The sequence below is a fragment of the Loxodonta africana genome, chromosome 12 (genome assembly GCF_030014295.1).
Source record: "Loxodonta africana isolate mLoxAfr1 chromosome 12, mLoxAfr1.hap2, whole genome shotgun sequence".
NCBI classification, from domain to species: Eukaryota; Metazoa; Chordata; class Mammalia; order Proboscidea; family Elephantidae; genus Loxodonta; species Loxodonta africana.
The window spans coordinates 99,187,534-99,213,395 of NC_087353.1; the positions used below are offsets into that span (position 1 = coordinate 99,187,534).

General features: G+C 50.8%; 2 protein-coding genes across 10 annotated transcripts; one reads left to right on the top strand and one right to left on the bottom strand.

Moving 5' to 3' along the window:
- Positions 1 to 445: 445 nt before the first annotated feature.
- On the top strand, positions 446 to 12,234 carry SUMF2 (sulfatase modifying factor 2). Of its 3 annotated transcripts, none has more exons than XM_064296055.1 (10): positions 495 to 539; positions 1,210 to 1,476; positions 2,066 to 2,222; positions 5,297 to 5,411; positions 5,839 to 5,883; positions 6,713 to 6,863; positions 8,024 to 8,079; positions 10,436 to 10,520; positions 10,694 to 10,838; positions 12,033 to 12,234. In XM_064296055.1, exons 3-10 carry the CDS (start codon positions 2,116 to 2,118, stop codon positions 12,115 to 12,117), a joined length of 789 nt encoding a protein of 262 aa, XP_064152125.1. In that variant the 5' UTR covers positions 495 to 539; positions 1,210 to 1,476; positions 2,066 to 2,115; the 3' UTR covers positions 12,118 to 12,234. The 3 variants fall into 3 exon arrangements, with proteins under 3 accessions (XP_003416674.1, XP_064152125.1, XP_064152124.1); XM_064296054.1 differs by having other exon boundaries at positions 496 to 539; positions 1,210 to 1,467; XM_003416626.4 differs by lacking the exon at positions 1,210 to 1,476 and having other exon boundaries at positions 446 to 539.
- A 564-nt stretch (positions 12,235 to 12,798) lies between these two features.
- On the bottom strand, positions 12,799 to 25,856 carry PHKG1 (phosphorylase kinase catalytic subunit gamma 1). 7 transcript variants are annotated; one of them, XM_003416541.4, is made up of 10 exons: positions 23,780 to 25,856; positions 20,033 to 20,148; positions 18,827 to 19,005; positions 18,376 to 18,430; positions 15,357 to 15,422; positions 14,899 to 15,062; positions 14,488 to 14,578; positions 14,017 to 14,170; positions 13,801 to 13,926; positions 12,799 to 13,295 (listed from the first exon to the last, which is right to left on the bottom strand). In XM_003416541.4, exons 2-10 carry the CDS (start codon positions 20,113 to 20,115, stop codon positions 13,053 to 13,055), a joined length of 1,161 nt encoding a protein of 386 aa, XP_003416589.1. In that variant the 5' UTR covers positions 20,116 to 20,148; positions 23,780 to 25,856; the 3' UTR covers positions 12,799 to 13,052. The 7 variants fall into 7 exon arrangements, with proteins under 7 accessions (XP_003416589.1, XP_023411747.1, XP_023411750.1 ...); XM_023555979.2 differs by having other exon boundaries at positions 13,801 to 14,170; XM_023555982.2 differs by having other exon boundaries at positions 13,801 to 14,170; positions 20,033 to 20,467.
- Positions 25,857 to 25,862: the final 6 nt, after the last annotated feature.

Here is a 25,862-nt window from a genome sequence, read left to right on the forward strand (position 1 = left end):
TCACTTTAATCACTGTTGAATCTCCTGTTTCCGCAAAATTGTTCTTACATAGTTGCTGTAGTTATGCATTTCTTGAAGGTGTACGTGTGTGTTCCATAGCTTTGTATTTTCAAGGCTTAGTTGCTGACAGGGAGTGCAATAAACATTAAGTGGAAACCCTTCCTGTGGTCTTGCAATGGTATGATGCGGGCTAACGAGGGGAACACCAACCTGAATATAAAAGGGAGCGAATGGTTCACATGGGTCACAGGCAGTGAGGGAAAGGGCTCCTAGAACTGCAGATGCTCACGTACCACGAATGTTTTTACTCACCTGGTCCCAGGAACCTCTGCGGTGAACAAGTTCTGAACGCCCGGCAACGCTAAGGGGGGTCTTGCGCACGCGCGCGCGGGGCTCGTCGCGGCGTGCTGCGTGCGGGGCGGGGCCACGTGCCGGTCGTCCGCTGTGTGACCTGCCGGTTGTGCTTCCGGGGTCGCGTGCCAGCATGGGCTCTTCGCTGCCTCTGCTGTCGCTGCTGTTGGTCCCGTGGCTCGAGCCAGGTCAGTGCGCTGACCCGGCCGCCTCCCGCGGGCCCACTGGTCCCAGGAGGCGCCCGGGAAGGCGTGGGGCGCTCGGCCCTGGAGGGGAAAGAGGCCGCGGTCCCTTGCCCGGGCTTGGAGCGGCCGGAGAGCCCCTGAGCGGCGGCCAGCTTGGGGAGGTGGTTAACAGCCTTCGCGGTACCGCACTTTTCTTTTTTATTTTGGAGACTTTTGAACATAAAAAAACTAAAAGAAGAACATAACGATTCTCCCTCCAGCCTCCCCTCCCGCAGCACACCCATGGCCCACTTGTCACCCTTGCTATGTGTGGCCAGTACAGTGTGTCGGCGTCCCTCCGCCTTACCTCCTCCCCGGGATCGTTCTGAAGTGAACCCTGGCATCATGTCGTTTTACTCGTAAACAATCAGCTTGAATAGCTACCAGACAAAGTCTTGGAGAACAATTACCTTTTTCCCGCTTAAAATATTCACAGAATTTTTTCATATTAAACATCCAGTCAGGGTTCAAATTTCCCCCATTATCTCATGCATATTTTAAAATCTTAGTTGTTAAGTCAGAATGAAAATAAAGTCCGTACATTGTATTGGTTATGCTTTTTTTTCATCTTTTGAGAGTCCTCCTGTGGCTGTCTTTTTTTTTTTTTTTTTTCCTTGCAATTTGTTTGTTGAAGGAACAAGGTTGAGTGTGTCAGAAATGAGAGGAGATGAGGGCCAAAGACACCCTGAGAAACATCAAAGACCTGGACTGCCTTTGAGGAACTTACAGAACTTAAACATGCCTGCATGGAACCACAGCACCATAAAGCCGTGCTCATACATGAGAAGAAGTGTGGCATGTTGGAAAAAGTACTGAACTGGAAGTAGACTTGGATGTAGTCTTGGCTCCCTCTAACTAGTCGTTTTCCTTTCTGGGCCTTCATTTCTTCCTGGTAAATGAGGTGGTTGATTCTTTTAATTCTATGATTCTCTGAGGCAAAAGAGCAAGTGTAAAGGAGCTCATTCAATTATTTAATAATGATTGGTGTGCACTTGTGCTAGGTGCTAGGGATACACCCAAAATGTCGTCCGTGCTTTTGTTCTGGGGCATATAATGGTGAGAATCATTAGAAATTGGTAGGAATTCAACAAGTGGAGAGGAAGAGATGGAGAAACAGAACCAGCTAGATGTGTTTCAGGGTACAACGTCTAGGTTTACTTTGCTGGGATAAAAGCTGGTGTAGAGAAATACAGAGGTAAGGAAATGGAATTACCTTTTGGTGGAAACCTGCCACGTGTCGTGCTGTTAATTCATTTAACCACCATGAGGTAGTTAGATGTTACCTTCGTTTTATAAATGAAGAAATTGAAACTCAGGTGAAATAATTTGCCTGAGTTCATCCAGCAAATCAAGTGGCATTTAATCAGGATTTAAAACCAGATTTTTAAGCCTCCATTTTTGTTTTTTTACTATACCATTATGAGTGTTTCATGTACACGTTGCCACTTGTTTTAGATGCATGCTTGTCTTATGACTCCTTTTTCCTGCAGGAAATGGACAAACTACCGGCGTGGTCCAGCTGCCAGGTGGGAGATTTCAGATGGGAACAGATTCTCCAGATGGCAGAGATGGTGAAGGGCCTGTCCGGGAGGTGACAGTAAAACCCTTTGCCATCGACATATTTCCTGTCACCAACAAAGACTTCAGGTATATCAGATGTTCTTTGAGGAGGAGTAAAGGCTTTTTCTAAACTTCATCCCTGATATCTAACAGGACACTAACTGTTAACACATACCATCGTTGGAATAGTACTGTGGAATAAAGTATTACGTACCTGTTGCAGATGAATCCGAAGCCCAAAGAGGTTTAACTAGCTCAGGGACAGAGCTGCTAGGTCTGGAACTCACATCCCCTCCACTTAGCCCAGTGCATGTTCTACTACACTGGGCACAGCACTAAGAAATACGGGCAAAAAGTCAAACACTCAATAGAAACCGCTTCTGCAAGGGGGAAGGGATTGAAAGAAGGGTCATACTAGCAGAGATCAGGCCGGAGGGACCACTGTGCTTACTGAGGAGTCCCTGAGATTCCTTTTATATTTGTTTAGAGAAATGGCATTATTTTCAGAGGTTCTGGTTCCAGCACCGTTGCTCTCAGCCATGCTGAGCTGTTTTGGTTTCCCCAAGGCCAGCTATTTTGGGGAAGCTAAAGTAAAAAAATGGTCCAGAAGATATCTATAATTTAGCTTCAGATGGTACGGTGGAAAAAGATAGATTGATAGATAGGTAACAGTAAAGCACATGTGGGAAAACAATACATTTGTAGACTTAAAGTTTTTCAAAATAAAAAGTTGAGGGAAAATTTGATTTAGTGGACACAGACTGAAGTTAGTATGGGGCTTGTTGGTGTAGCTCTCAGGCCCTTTGATCCATTAATTCCACCTCCAGGGATTTGTCTTAGGGAAAGAATGAAGGTTGTCCAAAAACGTTTGGTCATATAAAGGTGATGTAAACAACGTAAATATCTAGCAATTTAAGAATCACCTGAACATGTTGGGTCATTTTAACAGACTACTTAGCACCCATTCAGAATTCTGTTGTTGAGAGAAGAAAATACTCTTCGATGGTTACAAGAGTCGGGAGGGAGGGAGGGAGGGAGTATTCAGTAATCAGTAGACAAGAACTACTTTAGGAGAAGGGAAAGAAAATACAATACAGGAGAGGTTAGCACAACTGGACTAAACCAAAAGCAAAGAAGTTTCCTGAATAAACCGAATGCTTCAAAGGCCAGTGTAGCAGGAGCGGGGGCTTGGGGACCATGGTTTCAGGGGACATCTAGGTCAACTGGCATAATAAAATCTATTAAGGAAAAAAAGATAATATGCATAAAATGCCAACAGTGTCTACTATATAGTAGTTATTCAGCAAGTGTTAATTCTCTTATTTTCTCCCCTTTTGTGAATAAACAAAGCCATTCTTTGTCCAAAAAAAAAAAATTCTATTGTTGAAGAGTTATGTTAAGCAAAAAAAAAAAAGAAGGCTTCAAAACAACAAAGAAGTTACGATCCTGTTTAAATTAGTATATAGAGAGAATGTATATACAGAAAAAAGTAATCTGGAAAGATGTGTTTTTGTAGTTGGTATGCTTTTTTTTTTTTAAATAATAGATGCTTTTCATTTTTTTCTTTTATCTGTGTTTTTTTTTTTTTTTACAGTGCAATGTGTAGTCTTATATATGCTTTCAAAAAGCATTTTTAAGAAGGAAAGTTATTAAAATTGGAGGGGAAATTACTTCTGAGCAGGCTTGTACCATCATATGATGACAACCAGAAGCAGCTAGCTAGATAGATGAAGAATACACACTGTTTTACATTTCAAATTATGACCTATTATGTGGTGGCCGTATAATGTTACCTCCATTGAGCCCCTGAACTTTGCTTAGAATTCCATGATTTCTTTCTGCTGCTCTGGTGAAAGATTCTCAGACTGTTCAGATGCTCTGGGTTTGGTAAATAACTGTTGTTACCTCCTTCATTCTCAAAGCCCCTTTGATGGGTAAACAGCATCTTCTCATCTCAGAGGGCTGGAACAAACAGAATTTCTCAGTCAGACTACTATTAGCCCAAGGACAACCTGTCTTACCCAGGCATTCTGCTTGCTGAAATCTACTAAATGGTACCAGACTATATGAAAATCCATTCTAAAATCTTAGTAAGTCATTCTCTTTAGATTGTGTCTTTCATCCATTAGATGGAGATAATAACACCCGTTCTGCCTGCCTCCCGTGATTGTTGTGAGACAGATATGTGGTGAAGACCTTTCAGAAAGAGGCCCATTCCCTACCTTGAAGTCTCCTGCTCAGGAGCTTTATTCATAATCTCCCCAAACTGGAGATAACCCAGGGTCCTTCAACTGGTGAATGTATACACAAACTGTGGTACCTTTTTATGATGGAATACAACACAGCAGTAAAGAGGTACAGACTACTGATACAGGGAACAACATGGATGAACCTTGAATCATTATGCTGAGGGAAAGTAGCCAGTTTCAAAAGGCTACATATTGTATGGTTCAATGTATATGGTATTCTGGAAAAGGCAAAACTATAAGGGCAGAAAAGTCTGTCAGGAGCAGGGAGCTTCTGAGGTGACAGAATGCTTCTGTATCTTGATTGTGGTAGTGACTGTGCTTTGTTAAAACTCGTAGAACTGTACACTAAAAAGTTAATTTTACTGTATGTGAATTACGTCTTTGTTTTTAAGGTAAACAAAAAAATTATTTTTTATTGCTGTAAAACATAGTTGACTAAATATAAATTTGTAACATTGTACTGTGAGGTTTATAACACATGAAAATAAAACGTACAGTTACGGCACAAGATATGGGAGGAAGAAATTGGAAGTATACCGTTGTAAGGTTTTCACACTGTTTTGAAGTAATGTAATATTTTAAAAATAAACTGTGATAAATAAAAGTTCTATATTATAAACCCTGGGAAAACCACTAAAAAAATTTCTTTTTAATTATTTTTGCGGCAATATGCACAATCAAAAATACATCCTTTCATAGTTTCTGCATGAACAGCTCAATAACATTGATTATATACTTGTGAAGTACATCTTAATTTAAAAGACAATCTCTTGCTCAGGCTTTCAGATTAATTCCACGGAGCTCGCGACAACTTGGACGTGTAACTTACAGGACAAGAATATATTAGGTTTTCAGGAGTGGGAGGGGGACAGTGACCCTGTCAGCTGAACCAGGTGAAATCTCTCTTCACAGGGAGTTTGTCAGGGCAAACAAGTACCGAACAGAGGCTGAGTCATTTGGGTGGAGCTTTGTCTTTGAAGACTTTGTCTCAGATGAGCTGAGAAAAAAAGCAACCCATCAAATGAAGGTGAGAGAATTTGGGCTTGCTGCTGTGTGGGTGGGAGTGGGACCTGGACAGAGAATCCTGTGGGATACGGGCTCACTGGGGCTGTAGCCCCGAGAGCTAGAGGCTGGGAGGAAGCTAGAGAAACCCACCTCAGAAGAAGAGTCAAATGAACACGCACTCCTGGGAAATTAATCCTGGGCCAGCTGCTGCCTGGAGAGAGCATCTCATAAAAATCAGATCATACAGGGTTCAGAAGAACTGGCAAGAGATCATCTTGACAAGCCTCCCTCTAATAAGGTGGTGAGATGTCATTCTTTAAAGTTTTCCACACAGCCTCATGTGGACCAGCTGAGTTTCAGCCTGAAGCCTCTGTTCTGCCTCCTGTCTTCTGTTAGGAAGGTGGCCTTGCTGGCACAGAGCCTCTTACATTCAGACTTCTCTTTTGCAGTCCCTCCTCTGGTGGCTTCCGGTGGAAAAGGCGTTTTGGAGGCAGGTAAGAGTTGGTTTTTGTACCTCATTTTCTACCTTCGTTGATGCTAACTGACTTCCCTAGACCCTTTGCCCACTAGGCAGGTCTTCAGACCAGTTCTGCCCGGTTCCATCTTGGCTGATGAAGCAAAACCCAAAAGGACCCAAGTTTTTAAAATGTGGGTGAAGCGGACTGGGAAAAATCACAGATCAAAGCCTTGCTTAAAACTTAATCTCCCTTTTAGAGTACAAGGGCAATGTGTGCGTTACATAGCAACCAAATCTCTTGACAGAGTTGGAAACAGCAGTGCCCCGCTCAAAGATAGCAGCTGCCCACGCTGCTTTGAATGTATGTCACTCTCCACAGCCCTGGCAGTAATCCAGCCTCCTACGTCAGGCTTGCGAAAGGGCTCACTGTGCCTCTTCCCAGTCTCCCATTCCAGGGTTTCCTCCCATAAGTTTTCCCATTTCACTTACTGTTCTGCTTCACCCAAATTTTAAAAATTTGAGTCTGTTCCAATTTCACTCCATTGGCCATGACTGAACAGGTTGAAGCTGGTTCGAAGTCCTGACACTAGCACTACTGAGTTGAAAAGGATGATGGGGGTGCAGATTTCAGGTGACTAGCCAAGCAATTCTGTTTTCTCTGCCTTAATCCTTTGGCCCCCATTCCGTTTTTTCATTAGTACTCAGGTATAGTCTCTTCCTGGCCCCAGGCCTCTCCTCTCTCACAGGCTCTCTCTTCAGACTCTCTTGCTCCCTCTAGTGGTAAATGCTGAACTAGGCATCTAAGCCTAGCCTTCCTCAAACTTCCATGACCCCAGAAGCATGTCTCACTTCACCCCGGCTATCAGCCTGCAGGTCCCGGCTCTGGCATCCGAGAAAGACTGGAGCTCCCGGTGTTACACGTGAGCTGGAACGATGCCCGTGCCTACTGTGCTTGGCGGGGGAAACGACTGCCCACTGAGGAGGAGTGGGAGTTTGCCGCCCGAGGGGGCCTGAAGGGTATACACGCGCCCAGGCGATTTCCCTTTGTTTTTCTCCCCTTCCTGCTGTGCAGTGGGCGGCTCCAAAGGGGGGGAGGCCGCTGCTCCCTACAACGGTGCTGTGTAAACTGCCTGTGGTGAAGAAATTTCTTCATTTCTTACCTATCTCAGGTTAATACTTATGTAATATTCCATACAGATTAATAACTGGAAAATGGAATGGAAAACCAAACAGAATGCAGACAGGCCCCATTTTTATTGGTGGAGATTCCACAGATACAAATGACATTTCATTAAACGTAGCTGGAATAACAGCATAGAGAACAAGAAAAGAATTGCCAAAACCACACATTTTCCCTAGGTATGTAGGTGGTTAATGTAGCAAATTGCTAGTTGCTGTAACTTTTTGTCATAAAAATCATCAATTGAAAAGCCTGTGGAGCACAGTTCTACCGGTGACCCACATGGCGGTTGCCGTGAGTTGAAGTCGACTTGGTGGCAGCTGATTTTGGAGTTCCTGGGTGGTGCAAGTGATTAACACACTCAGTGGCTAACCGAAAGGTTGGAGGTTGGAGTCCACCCAGGGGCACCTCAAAAGAAAGGCTTCGTGATCTACTTCCGGAAAATCAGCCACTGAAAACCCTGTGGAGGACAGTTCTACTCTGACACACATGAGGTCCCTGTGGGTTGGAATCAACTTGACAGCAACTGGCTTTTTTTTAACTAAACAAAATTTATGAGCAAAATAGCAATTCTCCTGTTAAATGCCTCTACACACTCTGGGTGAACACAGGCATATCGATAGGCGAAGTCTTTAATATGACAAATGAGGGTGCTTCTTGCTTGCTCATTTATCCAGTCAAGGTTCAGTTAACAAGTTCCTCATGCTTGTTATCCATTTCTGTACTGATCTCACTGAGGACCAGAAAGAAATAGCTTACAGGCTGGTACTGGTCCAAGAGCCACGTTTAGAATTGCACTGCCCTGGAGCATAGTCAGGGGACCAGAGATGCTGCGTGGAGGGGACGGGTGTGGAGGGACAGCAGGTGGAGGGGGTGGACATGGAAGTACAGGTACATAATCTCACTCTTCCTTTTGGTTTCCTCACTCTTTCTATCCCTCTTCTTCCTTCCCAGTCTTCACCTTTCCCTCCTCCACTGTCTCCTGCTCTCCTTGCAGGTCAGGTTTACCCCTGGGGGAACCGGTTCCAGCCAAACCGCACCAACCTGTGGCAGGTAAGACCTGTGTCCCTTGCTCCTACCCTTTTACCAAACACGGCTTGAGACTTGTCATAGACTAGCATGGTGTCAGGCTGGCATTTAGAGGGATTGGTGTTCCTGCGGAGCTGATGGCTGGTAAAGGCAGAGGACAGTGTAGCTCAGGAGCAAATCACAGCCTGAGGGTGCTGGGCCGGACTTCACAGAGAAGGTGACATTTGAGCTGATTGAATAGGAGTTTGCCATGGGAAATAATTGAGGAAAAGGCACTCCAAGCAGAGAAAACACCGTGTTCTGGCACTGCAGAGAGGCTGGCGTGGAGGGAAACGGGTTGGAGAAGATGAAGTAGGGAGTGGGTTGGGGCCACCTTGTGAAGGACTAGGTGTTTGAGATTTTACCCTGAAGGCAATGGGGGCCGACAGAGGTGTTTTGTTACGTTTCATTGTGGTGAAAATATATATAACAGAGCATTTGCCAGTTCAATAGTTTTTACGTGTGCAACTCAGTGGTATCGATTACACTCACGTTGTTCGACCATCACACTAGCCCTTTCCAAATTATTCCACTGCCATTAACAAGCTCAGTGTCCCCTAAGCAATGACTCTCTCTTTCCTCCTCCTTCCCACCCTTGGCCACCACTGATAAGCTTTAGTCTTGATGCATTTGCCTAGTTTATGTAAGTGAGGTCACACAGTTTACCTCCTGTTGTGACTGACTGACTTCCCTCAGCATAATGTTTTCAAGGTTCTTCCGTGTGATGTTATCAGGATTTCATTTCTCTTCATGACTGAGTAGTAGTCCATTGTATGTATGTGCTCCATTTTGTTTATCCATTTATTCGTTGATGGACATTTCTCTTGTTTCCACTTTTTGGCTATTGTGAATAGTGCTGCAGTGAACACTGGTGTACAGGAGGTTTCTGTTTGCATTCCAGTGGGTTTTTTTTTCCCTAGAATTTATTTTGTTTTTGTTGAGAATATGCACAGCAAAATGTACACCAGTTCAACCATTTCTACATGCACAACTTAGCAACGTTGATTACATCTTTCCAGTTGTGCAACCGTTCTCAGCCTCCTTTTCTGAGTCATTCCTCCCTCGTTAACATAAATTCACTGCCTCCTAAGGTTCCTATCTAATCTTTCATCAATTTGATTCCCTATTGATAGTTCTTAAAAGAGCATATGCTCAAAGCAGATCTTTTTTTTTTAACTAGTCAAGCTAATCTCTTGTTTGGTTGTAAGAAGACCTCAGGGAATATTTTCGGTTTAAGGTTTAAAGGTTTAACTACTCAGGACAGTAGTTCCAGAGATGTTAGTTTTGTTTGTTGTAAATGGAGAAAAATACCTGCCTCACAGGGTCATGAGGATTAAATTGAAAGAGGTAAAAGTAACAGACACAGCATAGAATCCAGCAAACAGTGGGTGCTGAGTGAATTATAAACGCTTCAACTCCCCTACGTAAGAGCAGCCTTGAGAATGATGGCAGTTAGCACCCAACGTCAATACTAAGGAACAAGTTGAACAAATTCGTCAGCAAGTATAGGCTCCTTTCCAAGAAGTGTGGTGGTGAAGAGTGGGAGGAGTGGGGCTGTAGCTCAAGTGGGGGCAGAGTCAGGTCTGCTGAGGGCGAGTTCAGCACATCGGTGGCGGCAGAGGGGAAAGTCCGACGGCACAAAGAGAGCGCAGGAGGATGTGGAAGTTCCTGAGGAGGTGGGCGCGGGTGGGCTTGGCACTCAGAGGGCAGCAGGAACAGGAAGAAGGGAGCTTTCTACTTGGAGCGCCTTAGCATGTAGGGCTCAAGACAATGGGAGAAAGTCGCTGATTGTAGGGAGAACAGGAGTGGGATGGGCTTGACATGGACAGTGGGGCAACCACAAACTTCCTGCCCCAGCCAAGTGGTCATGGTGGAGGGCATGACACTGATTGGGGAGCTTGGAGTAGGGCCTCAGGCCACTGTTTCCATGCCCTTTCCCCTATCCCAGATGGCACAGTAAGGTGACCTTGGTATTCCTCTGGGCAAGACGCCCTTTCCCCAATCCCAGATGACACAGTAAGATGACCTTGGTACTCCTCTGTTCAGGACGCCCTTTCCCCCATCCCAGATGACACAGTAAGATGACCTTGGTACTCCTCTGGGCAGGACGCCCTTTCCCCTAACCCAGATGACACAATAAGATGACTTTGGTATTCCTCTGGGTAGGAAGCCCTTTCCCCCATCCCAGATGACACAGTAAGATGACCTTGGTATTCCTCTGGGCAGGTGCCCTTTCCCCCATCCCAGATGACAGTATGATGACCTTGGTATTCCTCTGGGCAGGAAGGAACTTGCCTTGGGACAGGATGGTGTGTCTTTTAACCCGAATTTTTTCCTACAGGGGAAGTTTCCCAAAGGTGACAGGGCTGAGGATGGCTTCCATGGGGTCTCCCCAGTGAACGCTTTCCCCCCACAGAATAACTACGGTAAGATGTCTCATTGGGTTGTCAGCCTTCCCAGATTGGTTGGTGGGAATCACTCAGCCTGACAGACGAGGTGGAGGGAAACAGCCAGCCCCACTGCTACCCTGGGCCTGTGATGGGTAGGAGGGTGGGTCTGGTCTCCCCTGCCTGTGACCCCCCCGCCTGCTGGGCTGCAGGGCTCTACGACCTCATGGGCAACGTGTGGGAGTGGACAGCATCACCGTACCAGCCTGCCAGCCAGGACATGCGCGTCCTTCGGGGGGCATCCTGGATTGACACGGCCGACGGCTCTGCCAATCACCGTGCCCGAGTCACCACCAGGTGAGGGGCCCTGGAACCATAGTGCAGTGGTGGGGGGCCTGAGGCCTGGAGGGAAGAGTCTGGGTCCTGGGCTCCCAAGCAGGTAGGTGCTGGAGCTGGTGTTTGTATTTCTGTGACGAGTAAAAGGGCCCAAGGGCATTGACAGTTTCCTGCTGGCTCTCAGTGTTTTCACCAAGGGGGCTTTGTGTGTCCCTCACCTTCGTTGTGTGGGTTTCTCGTCTTGTCCTCAAAGTGAGGTGGGCAGAGAGGGCTTTGGAAAGGCCACATCCAGAGGTCAGCCAGTGGTCATGGACTCTTCACACTGGTGGGCGCAGGAAAAGCTATTTTCTAAACCACTTAGTTTTACAAACAAGGAACAGTGGGCTCCCAGAGGCCCTGGGACCTGCTCATTTCTGAGGGGTGGTGGAACCGCATGGCTGGGCCCCAGTCTCCAGACTGCCCTCTCAAATGCTTTCTACTTTGTTCGCCAATAGAGCTAATCCAGTCGCTTTCTCTGCAACTCTCTCCACCCTGGATCCCAGCAGGACTGCAGAGAGCCCACTTGTCTGGTGGTCCTCAGGGTGTCAGGGTCACAGAAGTCCCTGTGACGTGTAGGCCCCTGGCTTTTCCTCGCCTCCTTTTCCGTAAGAAAGTACTGGCCTAGAGGCCCGGAAACTGGGTTTCCCACTGATTCCATTCTGCCACTGAATCAGCAGTTGGCTGAAAGCAAGACACCGAAATCTCTCTTAATCTCTGATTCTGGGTCTGCAAAATGAGGGACAGTCCTGTCTTCCAGAGCAGTTGGGAAATGGCATATGAAAAAATAAGTGTACAAGTTATTTGAAAAGTACAACGCATGCATTAGTGCTGTGGCAGTTTTCTGTGGTAGTTTTTAGACTAAGTTATTCTGCGTTACTCACAGTAGAAGTTATTGTCGTGGTCTTTCCTGCCTCCACTGCAGTCTCTTAGGACCACTCTCACCCTCCTCCAACCTGTCCCAGGCCCCCTCTCTCCCCTCAGCCCTTTTCCCCCAGGAGTGGCAGGTGCTCAGGGCCGGGGCCACCCTCACGCCGGGGCCACCCTCACACCAGGGCCACCCCAGTCCTGAGGCATGCTGGCCACAGCAGGCCTTGGGGGTTTGGGAAAGGAAGCTGGGTCAGGCCCAGGCTCCTTTCTCAACAAATATCCATCCTCTCTCCCCCTCTCTGGTGGCAGGATGGGCAACACCCCAGATTCAGCCTCAGACAACCTAGGCTTCCGCTGTGCTTCCAGTGCAGGCCGCCCGCGTGGGGAGCTGTGAGCACTTTGCAGACAAGGAGAAAGGTTTCCCATGGGCCCCGTACCATCCCAGCCAGGCCTCAACAGAGGACACTGCAACTTCAGCTTCACCAACAGTCTCCTTCCCCTCCCCCATCCCGTGGTGGCAGGAGTCTCTCACCAGGCTGGAGGGGGCCCTGATCCTGAAGAGGCCCAACTCAGTGGTGGTGGCTGGGAGCTGGGTGTTGCTCATAGAAGTATCTACCAGTCGGGCCAGTACTGGAACGGTTGGAGCCAAGTGCTTGAATGGTAGTTTAAACCTTCTAAATCTGTTCTCTCCCCTTTCCCTAAGTATCTGGCTCAGGGATCCGACAGAGTTTCCTCAAGGACGAATTCTCCAGGTTCTCTTTGTTTTCCCAGCAAACAGCTTTAGGAGGAAAATGCTTCCTTTCTTTGCCTCATCCCTTGTTTCATGCTCCTCTGAAGGGACTAAACTTATCTGTTATGTAAAGTGCAGTAAAACATAATGCCCGTCGGAAGACCGTGGGTGCTGGGGAGCATATAGGCGTCAGGAAGTCAGTAACACTTCAGAAAGACAAACCAGAAGCCTCCCGTCTAGTGTTGATGGCGTGAGCACTTCTATGGCCTCTGAAGCCATGTGACTGGAGAGTAACCTGCTCCCATGGTACCACTGCACACGGTGAGGTCAGTAAACTGCCCTGACTGTATGTCTCAGACTGTTCTCTTTTATCTTCCCCACTGGGACCCCAAGGGCAGAAGGCCTCCCAGAAACAGAACTTGGCCCAGCTGGGAGGTGGGGAAGCGGGCGGCCCCTCCCAACCCCGGGCCTGGCCCAGCCTGCGTCTGTCTGTGTGCTGGGAGCACGCTGCTCCCCACCCCCGTGCAGAGGCTTCTAGGGGGCAGGGAGCCCCAACTTTGGGGGCCCCTGTGCCGCTGCCCCCACTGCCCCGGTGCCCCTCAGTAGTCCTCCACCAGGGAGAGCAGCACGGCCTTGGGGGTGTTCTCAAAGAGCGCAGCGCGGTTCTGCTGCTGCCCCTTCTTCACCCAGTGGCCGTACATGCGGAAGGCGCAGGCATCAATGAGGCGGCGCAGCGGCCGCAGTGCATATGGGTCGCGGAGCACGATTTCCCGAGTCACAGGTTTGACGCGGCGGTACTGGTAGTAGATCCGCACCGAGGCCAGCACCGTCAGCGCGATCACCTGCGGGGGCCAAGGCCAGCACCGTCAGCGCAATCACCTACAGGGGCCGAGGCCAGCACTGTCAGCGTGAACACCTGTGGGGGCCAAGGCCAGCACCGTCAGTGCGATCACCTGCGGGGACCAAGGCCAGCACCGTCCGTCAGCGTGATCACCTGCAGGGGCCGAGGCCAGCACCCTCAGCGTGATCACCTGAGAAGGCTGAGGCCAGCACTGTCAGCATGATCACCTGCAGGGGCCGTGGCTGAGACCCCAGCTGCCAGCGTCCTCCGGTGCTGGAGGTCCTGGGTTAGTGTGCTGTGGAGCCCACGTGGCCCCCGTCCCCACCCCCCAGCATCTGACAGAGGGGAGCCACGGTGCCCACCCCTGTGTCCTGTGAAGTCAGAAGAAAGCTGGGTGGGTGCGAGGGGGGGCCGGGTGCCCCAGAAACCCTGGCTGAGCGTAAGGAGCAGCCCTGGGAAGGGGAGGCCTTCCTCAGGAGCCAGCAGCAGCTGCCTGGCCCGCGTACCTTGAACTTTCCCCGGGGGCTGAAGTGACGCACTTCTTCCACCACGTACTGCTGGAAGAAGGGGTGTGCCAAGGCCTCTTCGACTGTGCAGCGGCCTTGGGGGCTCACCACCAAGAAGCGGGAAATCTGAGGACAAGGGAGGGGAACAGAGAACAGTGAGACGGGCTCTCCAGCGTGGCAGAGGGCGCGCCCTCCCCGAGCCCGGAAGCCCCTCACCAGGTCTTTGACGGTGTCGGAGTGGTCGTCCCATTCAGGCGAGCCAAACTGGTAGCTGCCGCTCATAATCATCCTCAGCATCAGCATCTGCTTCCGGTGCCAGAAGGGCGGGGAGCCGGCCAGCAGGGTGTACATGATGACGCCGGTGCTCCACCTGGGGCACGAGGGGCCGTCACTTGGCGTGGGGGGCAGCTGCTCCACCTGGGGCACGAGGGGCCATCACCTAGCGTGGGGGGCAGCTGCTCCACCTGGGGCACGAGGGGCCGTCACCTAGCGTGGGGGGGCAGCTGCTCCACCTGGGGCACGAGGGTCGTCACCTAGCGTCGGGGGGAGCTGCTCCACCTGGGGCACGAGGGGCCGTCACCTAGCGTGGGGGGCAGCTGTTCCAGCTGGGGCACGAGGGGCTGTCACCTAGCATGGGGGGCAGCTGCCACCCAGTGCCCAGCACGGTGGGCTCCCCCAGACACTCACATGTCCACCTCCTTCCCATAGCCCGGGTGGTTGTCGTTCATGGAGCACTCGATGATCTCGGGGGCCAGGTAGCTGGGGGTCCCACAGATCTCTGCAGGCACAGTTGCCGCCAGGGTGGGTCAGCAGGCAGGATGTGGACGAGGTAGGTCCAGAGGAACAATGAAGGGGGGGTAGAAATGGTGCTGAGACCAGGGCTTGCCTAACCGTGGGCCAAGGACAGGGGCCTCAGGGGCCACCAGCTTGGGAACCATTGTTCCCTGGTCACTTGCTGCCTTCCTGGCCTGGCACTGGGGCTGTGAGAGGGGACTGGCCTAATGCAGAAGAAGAGTTGGGAGAAACCCAGGCAAATTCTGCTCCTGGGAGAGCTGAGGGAGCCCCAAGCCTGGCACGGGCCCCGCACCATTCTCAGACCTCGCAGCCTCTCTCCCGGCTCCAGCTGGCAGGAGAAGCCAAAGTCTGTCAGCTTGATGTTCATGTTGTCGTCCAAGAGGATGTTCTCGGGCTTCAGGTCCCGGTGCACGATGTTGAGCTTATGCAGGGTGCAGATCACCTCCAGCAGGGCCCGCATGATCTTCCTGGGTAGGACACACAGGTGATGCTGACAGCAGGTAAGGACCCAAGTCCCGCCGAGCCCAACTGTGAGTGAGGGTGACAGCAGGCGGGAGGACTCAAGTACCCGCCCGGCTCAACTGTGAGTGAGGGGGAATCCTGGACAGGCTGGGGCCCTGACAACTGTGCCAAGGAGCAAGGGAGGCCACAAAAGGCAGCGGCACAGGTCCCCAGCCCAACAGGCATGCCCTGTGTCTCCGTGCTTGCAGCACTCGGGCTCCAAAGGGCAGGAGGAGAGCGAGGGCTGGATGCACACTCACCTGGTTTCCTTCTCGCTCAGGGTCACTTTCTCGGTGAGATAGTCAAAGAGCTCCCCTCGCTTCATCCTGTGGGGATGAAGGATGTGTAGCTGGATTGGCCCCAAGACCACCCCCCTCCTTACCCAGTCCTCAGAGACTGCTCCCACAATACCCCAGAGGCAAAGTGGGCTGCTCCCAGGACCCAGGCCTGGGATGAGGACCCAGGGAAGGGAACCGGCAGGTTGTCTGGGAAGCTTGGAAGACAGGAAGGGAGGCTGGGAGGCAGGCTGTGCACCGGGGAGGGGTCCCACCATCTGGGAGTGACGTCATGTACTGGAATCTCTCGAGGCCAAAATCGTGGCTGGGGCTGGGGTGTTCTCCCAGGGCAGAAGGAGAGGCGTCTCCTGATTGCCCCAGGGAACAAGTGGAAGGTCCCAGCATTCAGCGTCAGAGGAGAGGTTGCTACTCTAGGTAGGGGTAAGAATTGCGGTTCAGTCTCCTTACCTCTTGGGATGATGCAGAGAGAGGTCTTGGTACAGCAGTCTAGTTTTACCCTGGAGGGCTTCTGGGGCAGCATTAAAAATAGGTTCCCCAAGTAACACTTCCAAAGGTTAGAGACATTTGAGCTGGCCCCAGGGCCACCTGCCTGCACAGGACAGTCCACAGAGCAGAGTTGGGACAGTGGCTGTGGTCAGGTCCTAGGAACGTCTTTCTTGGTTAAACAGGGAAGGGTACATCCTGTGCTCTCCCACCCCCCACCCCTGGGAAAGAAGTGGAGTTCCTAGGACAAAAGGGGGAAAATGGTTAAACGCTCAGCTGCTGTAACCAAAAGGTCGCTGGTTCGAACCCAGCACCTGCATGAGAGAAAAGACCTGGTAATCTGCTCCCGTAATGATTACAGTCTAGGAAACCCGATGGGGCATTTCTACTTTATCATATAGGGTCACTATGAGTCGGAATGGACTCGATGCTACACAACAACACCAGAAGAACTTGCTGGTAGCGGCAGCAGGATAAAGATTTACCTGTGAATACGGGCACGTGAGCAAGCTCCTGCATTTCTTGGAACTGACAGTTTAATTGCACACACATGCAAAGTTAAATTGTGTCTTAAAGTAAAAATAAAAAATCTTCCACGTATTCCGTAGAGCTAGAATTTGAAATATTACAATACAAAACCTACTTGAGTGATTTTCTCAAGTAAAACCAGCCCCTAAATTAATTGCTGTGTGTGAGTTGCTGTCAAGTCAATTCTGACTCATGGTGACCCCATGTGTTACAGAGTGGAACTGTTCCATAGGGTTTTCTTGGCTGTAATCTTCACGGAAGCAGATTGCCAGGCCTGTCTTCCACAGCACGACTGGGTGGGTTTGAACCGACAACCTTTAGGTTAGCAGCTGAGCGCAAGCTGTTACGTGTGGAGAAATCAAGACATCCCTACACCAGGGATTCGGGTTCTGTAGCAAGGACACAGTGGAGCGGAGGGAACCGGGGGCTGGAGCGTTCCCTCAACTGGGCACCTTTTCTAAGTGTGGGTATAGTTATGTTGTTTTCATTTGATGTTTGGAACCTGGCCAGCTGGGCAGAGTGGTTGGTATCCCTGTTCCTTTCTTGAGAAAACAGGCTGTCCCGAGACAGGACGGACCCCGTTGCACCAGCACTGTTGGTGCAGAAGCAGGGGTTGCTGATGGTGACGATGTCAGCATCATCTTTGAACCTCACCCTAAATGCAACCTCCACCCCCCTCCCTGGCCTGAGACCCTATCTGAGCAGTAGCCTGTTTCCCAGTTGGACACCAGTGGCCTCCCTCTGCCCACTCTGGCCTCCCCAGTCAGCGTGAGCCTTTCCACATGTACGTCAGATCCTAGCTCCTTCCTGTCCTTGGCCTTCCAGTGGGCTCCCACAGTCTCATGACTGACGTGTCCCACAGAACCTGGTCTTTGGAACTAATCAACCTGGCGTCCTACCACTCACCACAAGCCCTCCACTCCCACACCCGGGCTGCCTTGCCAGTCATGGAACGTGTAAGCCCAGGGCATGGCTCTTCCCTCCACCTGGAGGCTCTTTGCTCTGATCCCGCCTCACTTCATGTTCTGCTCAGGTCACCTCCCTGGAGCGCCTTCGGACCACTCCATCTAAAGTGGCTCCTGTCACTCTGGCCTTGTTCTGCTTTCTGTACATGGGCACAGTATGTAGAGATACTACAGCTTGTTTGTTGTCAGTTCACTTTCAGTGAAATGACGACAGGAAGTCAGGGGCGTTGTCTGTCTTGTTCATTGCTGTATCATCAGTCCCTAGAATAATTACTGAATGATCCACCATCGTTATTGTCATTGTCAGCTGCTGTTGACTTGGCCCTGACACATGGCGACCCCATGCACAGTGTAACAAAATGCTGCCCTGTCCTGTGCTGTCCCCATGATCAGTTGTAGATCAGACCATTGTGACCCATAGGATTTTTGTTGGCTGATTTTTGGAAGTAGATTGCCAGGTCTTTTTTCCTAGTCTGTCTTAGTCTGGAAGCGCCACTGAAACCTGTTCAGCGTCATAGCAACACACAGACCTCCACTGATGGATGTTGGTGTCTGCACACGAGGTACGACGGCCAGGAATCGAACTCGGGTCTCTGACAGGGAGGGTGAGAATTCTGCCACTGAACAACCAATGCTTCATGCCTTGTCATTGTAAATGACCCTTAGCGTTTTCCACGTACCAGTCACTGTACCAAGCTTTTTACATATAATATCAAACTTAAACCTCACAATAGCCCCTGTGGTCAGTCCTATTATTGCCCCCGTAATACAGATGAGAAAACTGATATTCAGAGGAATCATTCCAGTTTGTAAATGGTGGACCCAGGTTCCAAACTGGGCAGCCTGACCCTGGGCTGATCTGCCTAAAGTGTTCTCTGTCCTATCTGGTGTCCGCAGTGGAGGGTTTCTGGAAAGCATGGATTTTGGAAAGCACTGGGTGGGGGACCATGCTCGGAGGTTCTCTGGTGGGCCCCAGGATGTGGCTGGCTCCAGGGCTGGGTACTTACAGGTCAAACACCAAGAAGAAGAAAGTGTTGGTCTCATAAGTGTCCTTCAGCTGGACTGAAAGGGAAATGGCTGGATAGTCTCAGGCCGCAGAGCAGGCCAGGCAGGGACTTCGGACACTCAGGGGCAAGGGAATTAGGCTGACGTGGGCTGACTTCAAAATCTGGGGGTGGGGTGGCAAGATGGTGCTCAAAGGATGTCCAGCAGAGGAACGGGCAGCCCAGGACCTCAGACCCCCATTCCTGCCTCCCCACCGCTGCGTGGAACCCCTTCTGTCCCCACAGCAGTAAGGGTGGAGCAGGACTCTCCAGCCTCAGGGTGCTGGGGTGGGTGGGCCCTCAGCATGCAGGAGCCACTCTGGTGGGTTAAGCTGCACTGTGGGGCCGTGCTACCATGGGTGATGGGGCAGAGTCGTGGCAGAGCGCCCCTGCTGAGCTTCACGCCCTCACTCACTGATGTTGGGGTGTCCCGAGACCTTGCGCAGGATGTCCACCTCCTTCAGCGTGGCCTCTCGTAGTTCCTGGACCTCCTGGGGGCTGAAGCTGCCTCCACCGGTGATGTCAATGATCTTCACGGCATACTCCTGGCATGTGGGTTTATGGATGCAGCGCCTGACAACACTGCTCACGCCCCTGGGGCACAGAGACCAGAGGGTGAGGCCACAGCAGTGATTTCCATTGCCCCAACTCCGATCAGCGCGGGGCCAGCCTGCCCGGTTTGGAACCCAGGTGCAGCATTAACAGGCTGGATGATTCCTTTGAGTGTCAGCTTTTGGGAGTGGCGGGATGAAGCAGGAGTCTCTGGGTGGCGTGAGTGGTTAACACACTTAGGTGCTAACCAAAAGGTTGGAGGCTCAAGTCCACGCAGAGGTGCCTTGGAAGAAGGCCTGGTGATCTACATCCAAAAGATTAGCCGTTGAAAACCTTCTGGAGCACAGTTCTACTCTGACATACATGGGGTTACTGTGAGTCAGAATCAACTGCACGGCAACTGGTGCTTTTAACCAGGAATGAAGAAACAGGCACAGAGGGCGATTTTCCAGAGCTGGTGAGTCAGGCCCCTTGACTCTTAGTGCAGTGCTCCTCCTCCCCAAGAAGCTGTAACCTTCCCTCTGACTGCTGACCGTGTCCCTGACCCCATGCTGGGTGCGGGTGAGTGTGTCAGCAGCGACTGGGAGCTCTTTGCTGGGAGCAGTCTCTGGTCAAGGAACGCTGCTGTCGCCGGCTGCCATCGGGTGGGCCCCCGACTCACGGCAACCCCATGCACAGTGGGATCGGACTGCTGTTATTCACAGTGTTTTCATCGGCTGATTTCAGAAGTGGATCACCAGGCCTTCCTTCCTAGTCTGAGTCCGGAAACATCATAGCAACACACAAGCCTCTGCTGATGAACAGGTGGTAGCTATACATGAGGTGCACCAGCCAGGAATTGAACCTGGGTACCCCACATGAAAGGCGAGGATTCTGCCACTGAACCACCAGTGCCCCCTCAGAGGGCTCTTATTACCCCCCTATGCCCCCCATCTTTCCTGTGTCTGGAGGGCAGGGCTTCCAAACTGAGGGGTTCTCTGAGTGATTCCACTTTGGGGCGGAGATGGGCCCGAGCCTGCTGGAGCTGGGCCGGAACTTTGCAGGGTGGTTGGCGGCGGGGTTGCCTCACCTGCCCAGGATCTCCTTGGGCTCATAGTTCTCGTAGAAGCCCTGTGTGGAGTAGGAGTCTGGCAGGGCCTCGTCCCGCGTCATACTCAGCTCCTCAGGGGGCAACTCTGACGGGCTCTGTGAGGGGAACAGAAGGAAGCCGTCAGCCGTCCTGTCCAGGGGATGGGCTCCGTGGAGGATACAGCCATTCCTGACTCCTCTCCGCCTCCACAAACAGGGCTGGCCTGGAGGGAAAAGTCAGCTGACTTGGCCTCACATGCCTTCTGCCTCAGGGGTGACACCCCAGGGGTGACGGTCCTCCCTCCTCCTCTGCTTGCCTCACCCTGATCCCTGGAGCTTTCCAAAGAGCTTGCCTGTTTCCTCCTGCTGGCTGTAAACTCTCGTGACCCCCGGTGACCATGTGGCTCCCCCGAAGTCCTGTTCTCCCTGGGAGCTGCTGCTTCCCCAGGTCAGGGTGGCCCAGGCCAGTCCCAAGGCAGAGAACAGGCCCGGAGGTTAGCTCTGACAGGCGATACCCCCTTGGGTTTTTTTTTTTAACCATTAGGGGAAAACAATGCAGGTTAAAATAAACAGTAAGTAAGCCCATAGGAATCCCCCCAGGTTCTCAAAAGCTTCTATCTTTCAGTCTTCAACACATTTTTACCCCAGCCCCGGCTACAACTGTTCATAAAAAAAAAAAAAAAAAAAAGTTTTTTTTTTTTTTTTTATATAGAGCCATATATCATACAAAATCACTTGAGAAGTCATGGAGCCAGGTGGTAAGTGTACAGCCATGTGCTTCTTGATATACGTTTCCTTAATGTTACTGTTTTTGTTGAGAATATACACAGCAAAACATACCTCAATTCACCAGTTTCTACATGTACGGTTCAGTGGCACTGAGTACATTCTTTGAGTTGTGCAACCGTTCTCACCCTTCCTGAGTTGTTCCTCTCCCATTCGTATAAACTCACTGCCCCCTAGTTTCCTATCTTTTGAGTTGCTTTTGTCAATTTGATTCCATATAAATAGATCTTAAAAGAGCATAATACTCCAGGCAGATACTTTTTACTAGTTAAGCTGAACAGTTGTTTTGGGAAGACTTTAGGGGATATTTTTACCCCCTTGGGAACCCTGGTGGCGTAGTGGTTAAGTGCTACGGCTGCTAACCAAAGGGTCGGCAGTTCGAATCCACCAGGTGCTCCTTGGAAACTCTGTGGGGCAGTTCTAGTCTTTCCTTTAGGGTTGCTATGAGTTGGAATCGACTCGACGGCACTGGGTTTGGGTTTTTTTTTTCTTTTTTTGGTTTTAGAAAGCACAGAGAAACTGCAGAGGACAATTCAGAGTGCTACTTCCTATCTGAGAAGACAGTGCTGGCCCTGCTTGTCCTGGCTACTCTCTGTACTTGTGAAAAGGTTGAGAAGGTTCACAGTACATCTTCTTAATATGTTGTTCCTTTAGTTGGAGGTTCGAGCCTACCCAGAGGTGTCTCTGAAGAAAGGCCTGGCAATCTCCTTCTGAAAAATCAGTCATTGAAAACAATGTCACTGATCATTATGTCTAGAAACTCTTGAATGGGAGTGGGTTTTCCCGTGCATATTTTCACCAAAAATAAAATATCAATAGGAAAAAAAAAAGGAAAAGAAACCCCTGTGAAGCACAGTTCTCTGATACACATGGGTTTGCCATGTGTAGGAATCAACTCGATGGCAGCCAGTCTGGATTTTGATCTCTCCCACAGTCTAACTGCTCTGCCTCGAACACATGCTCCTTCCGGGACACCCTTCCTGCCCTCGGCCCCACTGCTCCGTCCTTAGCCATTCTGCACGTCGCCGGGTCATTTGGAATCACTTGTTCATTTGTTCTTTCTTTCTTGGGCCGGCAGACACTGTACACCTGCTGTCTGCCTGGCCCCATGCCGGATGCTCTGAGGGACACAGGGCTGAACGGTGAGTCCTGGGCCCAGGCTCCATGTCAGCCTTGTCAGGAGTTCATCTCATCTCCCGTTAGCCTGTGATTTCCCTCAGGGCGGCTTGGTCACCTCTGCCCCCCTGTGCCCAGTGGGGGCGTATAGAAGGTACTGCTCCCTAGGCGTGTGTCCACTGTTCAGTGTCCCTTGGTCCAGGGTCCTCCGGCAGAGTGCCCTTCGTCCTACCTAAGTGGCCAGTGAGCCATCGGCAGTGCAGGGCTTGCCACAGTTTGGGGCAGTGCAGGCTCTGGTACTCAGGCCTGGACACAGAAGGGCTAAGGCGGCCAGCCTTGCTTTAGGAACAAGGAGGCCACCAGGGAACTGGACTCTTGCCTCAGATGCAAGGCTTAGAAATGGAGAGAACTGACTAAATGGGCAGCTCCTGTCCAGAGGTGAGATGAGAAGACATAAGGTACAGGAGCTGGTTGAATGGACATAGGAAATCTGGGGTGGAAAGGAAGAGTGTGGTGACACGTTATAGGGATAGCAACTAGGGTCACTTAACAACGTATAAATTTTTGTATGAAAAACTAGCTTGAGCTGTAAACTTTCACTTAAAACCCACTGCCGTCGAGTCGATTCCGACTCATAGCAACCCTATAGGGCAGAGTAGAACTACCCCATAGAGTTTCCAAGGAGCGCCTGGCGGATTCAAACTGCTGACCTTTTAGTTAGCAGCTGTAGCACTTAACCACTACGCCATCAGGGTTTCCGACTTTCACTTAAAGCACAATAAAAAAAAAAAAAAAAGAAGAAATGGAGAGAACCATTTACTGACAGGATTGGGGGCAGGTAGGAAAACAGGTGCAAGTTGCCCCTCAGTGGGGCCAAAGCTGCCTCTCGCCCACTTCCACCTGCCCCTCCCAGGCCACTAGAGGGCTGGCTGCCCAAGGGACCATTTTGCTGACCAGCCAAATGGTGCCCCTGCTGCCTCAGGATCAGGCTGGTTGTTCTGTTCCAGGAAGCCTGGTGTCCCCGTTGCTGAGTGCCTGGTTTCCAAAGAAGGTTTAGAATAACAACAGCGGCCTCTGCCAGCAGCGGGCGCCAGGGCTGCTCTGGGCCCACTCCACCCTGCTGCAGCCCCCACCCAGCCCCGGAGGGTCGCCGCACAAACAAGCCCGTATCCTGACAAGTGCTTTAAGCCCCTAGATGGGCTCCTGTGGCCCCACTCCACCATCTTTCCAGCCTGGGCAGCCCCGGGTCCCTCCTGCCTTTGGAGAGGAAGCTGTTTGGGCTCTCCTGGTGACCTCCCTTGCCCCGGCCCTTTGTGGGCAGAGGATGTATTGGGACTCACCTCAGAATGCCCTTCAGGGGCTCCAGAACGACCACCATGAGTGAGCTCTGGCTGCACCAGTTCTCCCGGGACAGGGGAGGTGTTTATCATAACCCATCCCCCTGCTCTGGAGCCTGACTTGAGGCCAACTCTGTGCCTGTCCACTGCCCCCACCTGCACCCCCAAGCGTTTCCCAGAACCCGTTTGGAGAGGGTCTCCAAATGGGAAGAGGTAGCCTGTTCTTTTTTGGAACGTAACTTCCCTCCCCAAACTCGGAGAGTTGGAAAACACAGCTGCAGGGACCCATTTCCTGTAGAAACACACCCTCCTCCCAAGAGAGGAGGTGGACAGGTGCCAGGAGACAGGCGGGAGAGGGAGAGGTCCATCTTGTCATTTGCCGGTGATCCCTGGCCTTCCACAGGGAGGGGAAGAGGGTCTCAGGGTCAGGGGTTTCCGTCCTCTCCCCGTCACCTCTCCCTCTCCCGCCTGTCTCCTGGCACCTGTCCATCACTGGCCTGGCTACTCACCCGTTAGGTCCTCGCAGGCCCCTGAGGGAACTTGAATCCCAAAGAGCCCCTGGGGGAGAGAGGACAACACAGCCTGGAGCCGTGTGCGGAGCAGACACTTGTGGCCAGAGCGGGAGATCTTGCAGTCTTCAGGCTCTGCTACTTGATGACCGGAGGCTCATGTGCCAAAAATAAATCAAAACCACAAGCCTGGGATGCAGGCCAAGTCTCGTCAGGGAGGTGGGTGGCGCTCAGCCTGTGATTCACACTAAGGGGTGACCTCTGGCAGGGGTGAGGGAAGCTCGGGTGACCTGGGGACCAGGCCCGACATCATGAAGTGACCATTCTTCCCCCCTGGAGCTCGCTTGGCCTCCAGGCCTTGCCAGGAACGCACTCTCTTCTCTAGGGGTGACTTCCATTTACACTGAGCCCAGGGCAGGAAACTTGGGACACGAGGACAGCTCAGCACGACCGCTGCTGCTGGTAAGCCTACATTGAGGCCCTGGTGGCCCCAGGGACTGAACATCGGGACCCACTGGGTGAAAGTTTGTGTTTAAAAAAACAAACTAGTACCAGTTGCTGCGGCATTGACTCCGACTTACAGCTACCTGTGTATGTCAGAGTAGAACTGTGCTCCATAGGGCTTTCTTTTTCAGTGAAAATAGCACAGCAAAACCCACTCCCATTACAGTTTCTGGACATAATAATTAGTGACATTGGTTACATTCTTCACATTGTGTCAACGTTCTTACCTCCACAGGGTTTTCTCAATGGCTGATTTTTCAGGAGCAGATCGCCCACCAGGCCTTTTTTTCCAAAATGCCTCTGGGTGAACTGAACACCCAACTTCTTGGTTAGCACCTGAGTGTGTTAACCATTTGCACCCCCAGGCACTGCTTTTTTCAGGACTACATAATGCAATCCTTCCAGGCTAGGGAGCTTTCCCTTTGGGGATCCACCCCGATCCACTGGTCCACCCTTCCTTAACCCACTTTGTTTTCAGCTTAGTTTCTAATACCAAAACCCAAACCAAATCCACTGCTGTCAATTCAGACTCAGAGCAACGCTACAGGACAGAGACCTGCCCCACAGGGTTTCCAAGGAGTGGCTAATGGATTCAAACTGCCGACCTTCGCAGCTGAGCTCTTAGCCGCTGTGCCACTAGGCTCCAGTTTCTAAAAGACATTTCTAAATAGGCATTTGCTTATTCTGAATATTTAAATGGAATCATAGAATATTTGTTCTTTTGTATTTCAGTCGGTATGTTTTCAAGGTCTAAGCACGTCATAGCAGGTATCAGAACTTCATTTCTCTTTATGGCTAAACAATATTCCATTGTATGGCTATACCAGTTTATCCATTTGTCTGCTCAAGGACATGAGTTGTTTCCACCTTTTGGCTATCGTGAATGCTGCCACAATGAATGTCGCTGTACAAATAACCTGTTTGAGGCCCTGCATTTCTTATACTTTTAATGTATCATAAAATCCCTCCTGGCCCTACTAACAGGCCAATGCACCCAGGGCAAAGGGCCTATGAAGGGAACATCTGAGAGCAGGATGACTGCAGAGCCAAGTGTAGGTGGAAGGTCAACTCCTGGAGGTCATCTTGAGTTCTGTGCAAGATGAAGCCAAATTTATTTAAGAAACGATGGCTTCACCCTCCCGTCACCCCCAGATGAATCCTCTTGAGATGTGCCGGGTGCTGTAGGTAGCGTGTCTCTCAGGTAGAGGAGGTAGGACATCTGAGGGGAACTGCCTGTATCAATGGTTTTCATCTCTGACCAATTAACTGGCTATACTAGGGGACCAGTGACTTGCAGTTCTGACCTGGCCACAGGGCACACACCCATGTAACAGCCCCTTCCACACTCTCTTGTCATTCACCTGATTACAACTGTTAGCACTTAAAAGTTTCTGGTTACTGCTCAGTTCATTTAACACTGGCTCCCAAGAGCCTGTAGTGCCTGGACCATTTTTAACAAGCAGTGTGTTTGCTAGTGAGCTCCTCCTTACATCCTCTCTCTCCTTACACGCAGAAGCTTCTCCGGAGCTGGGGCAGATCTGATGGATGCTAATTTAACATCCAAGGACAAGAGGCTAAG

Coding starts and splice junctions, on each gene's coding strand:
- SUMF2 (XM_003416626.4), top strand. CDS start 485: ATGGGCTCTTCGCTGCCTCTGCTGTCGCTGCTGTTGGTCCCGTGGCTC. Junction 6,864..8,023: donor CGCCCGAGGGGGCCTGAAGG/GTATACACGCGC, acceptor CTCTCCTTGCAG/GTCAGGTTTACCCCTGGGGG. Junction 10,839..12,032: donor CGTGCCCGAGTCACCACCAG/GTGAGGGGCCCT, acceptor CTCTGGTGGCAG/GATGGGCAACACCCCAGATT.
- PHKG1 (XM_023555979.2), bottom strand. CDS start 20,115: ATGACGCGGGACGAGGCCCTGCCAGACTCCTACTCCACACAGGGCTTC. Junction 19,006..20,032: donor CCCAAGGAGATCCTGGGCAG/GTGAGGCAACCC, acceptor TCTGTGCCCCAG/GGGCGTGAGCAGTGTTGTCA. Junction 15,423..18,375: donor TTCTTCTTGGTGTTTGACCT/GTAAGTACCCAG, acceptor TCATCCCCACAG/GATGAAGCGAGGGGAGCTCT.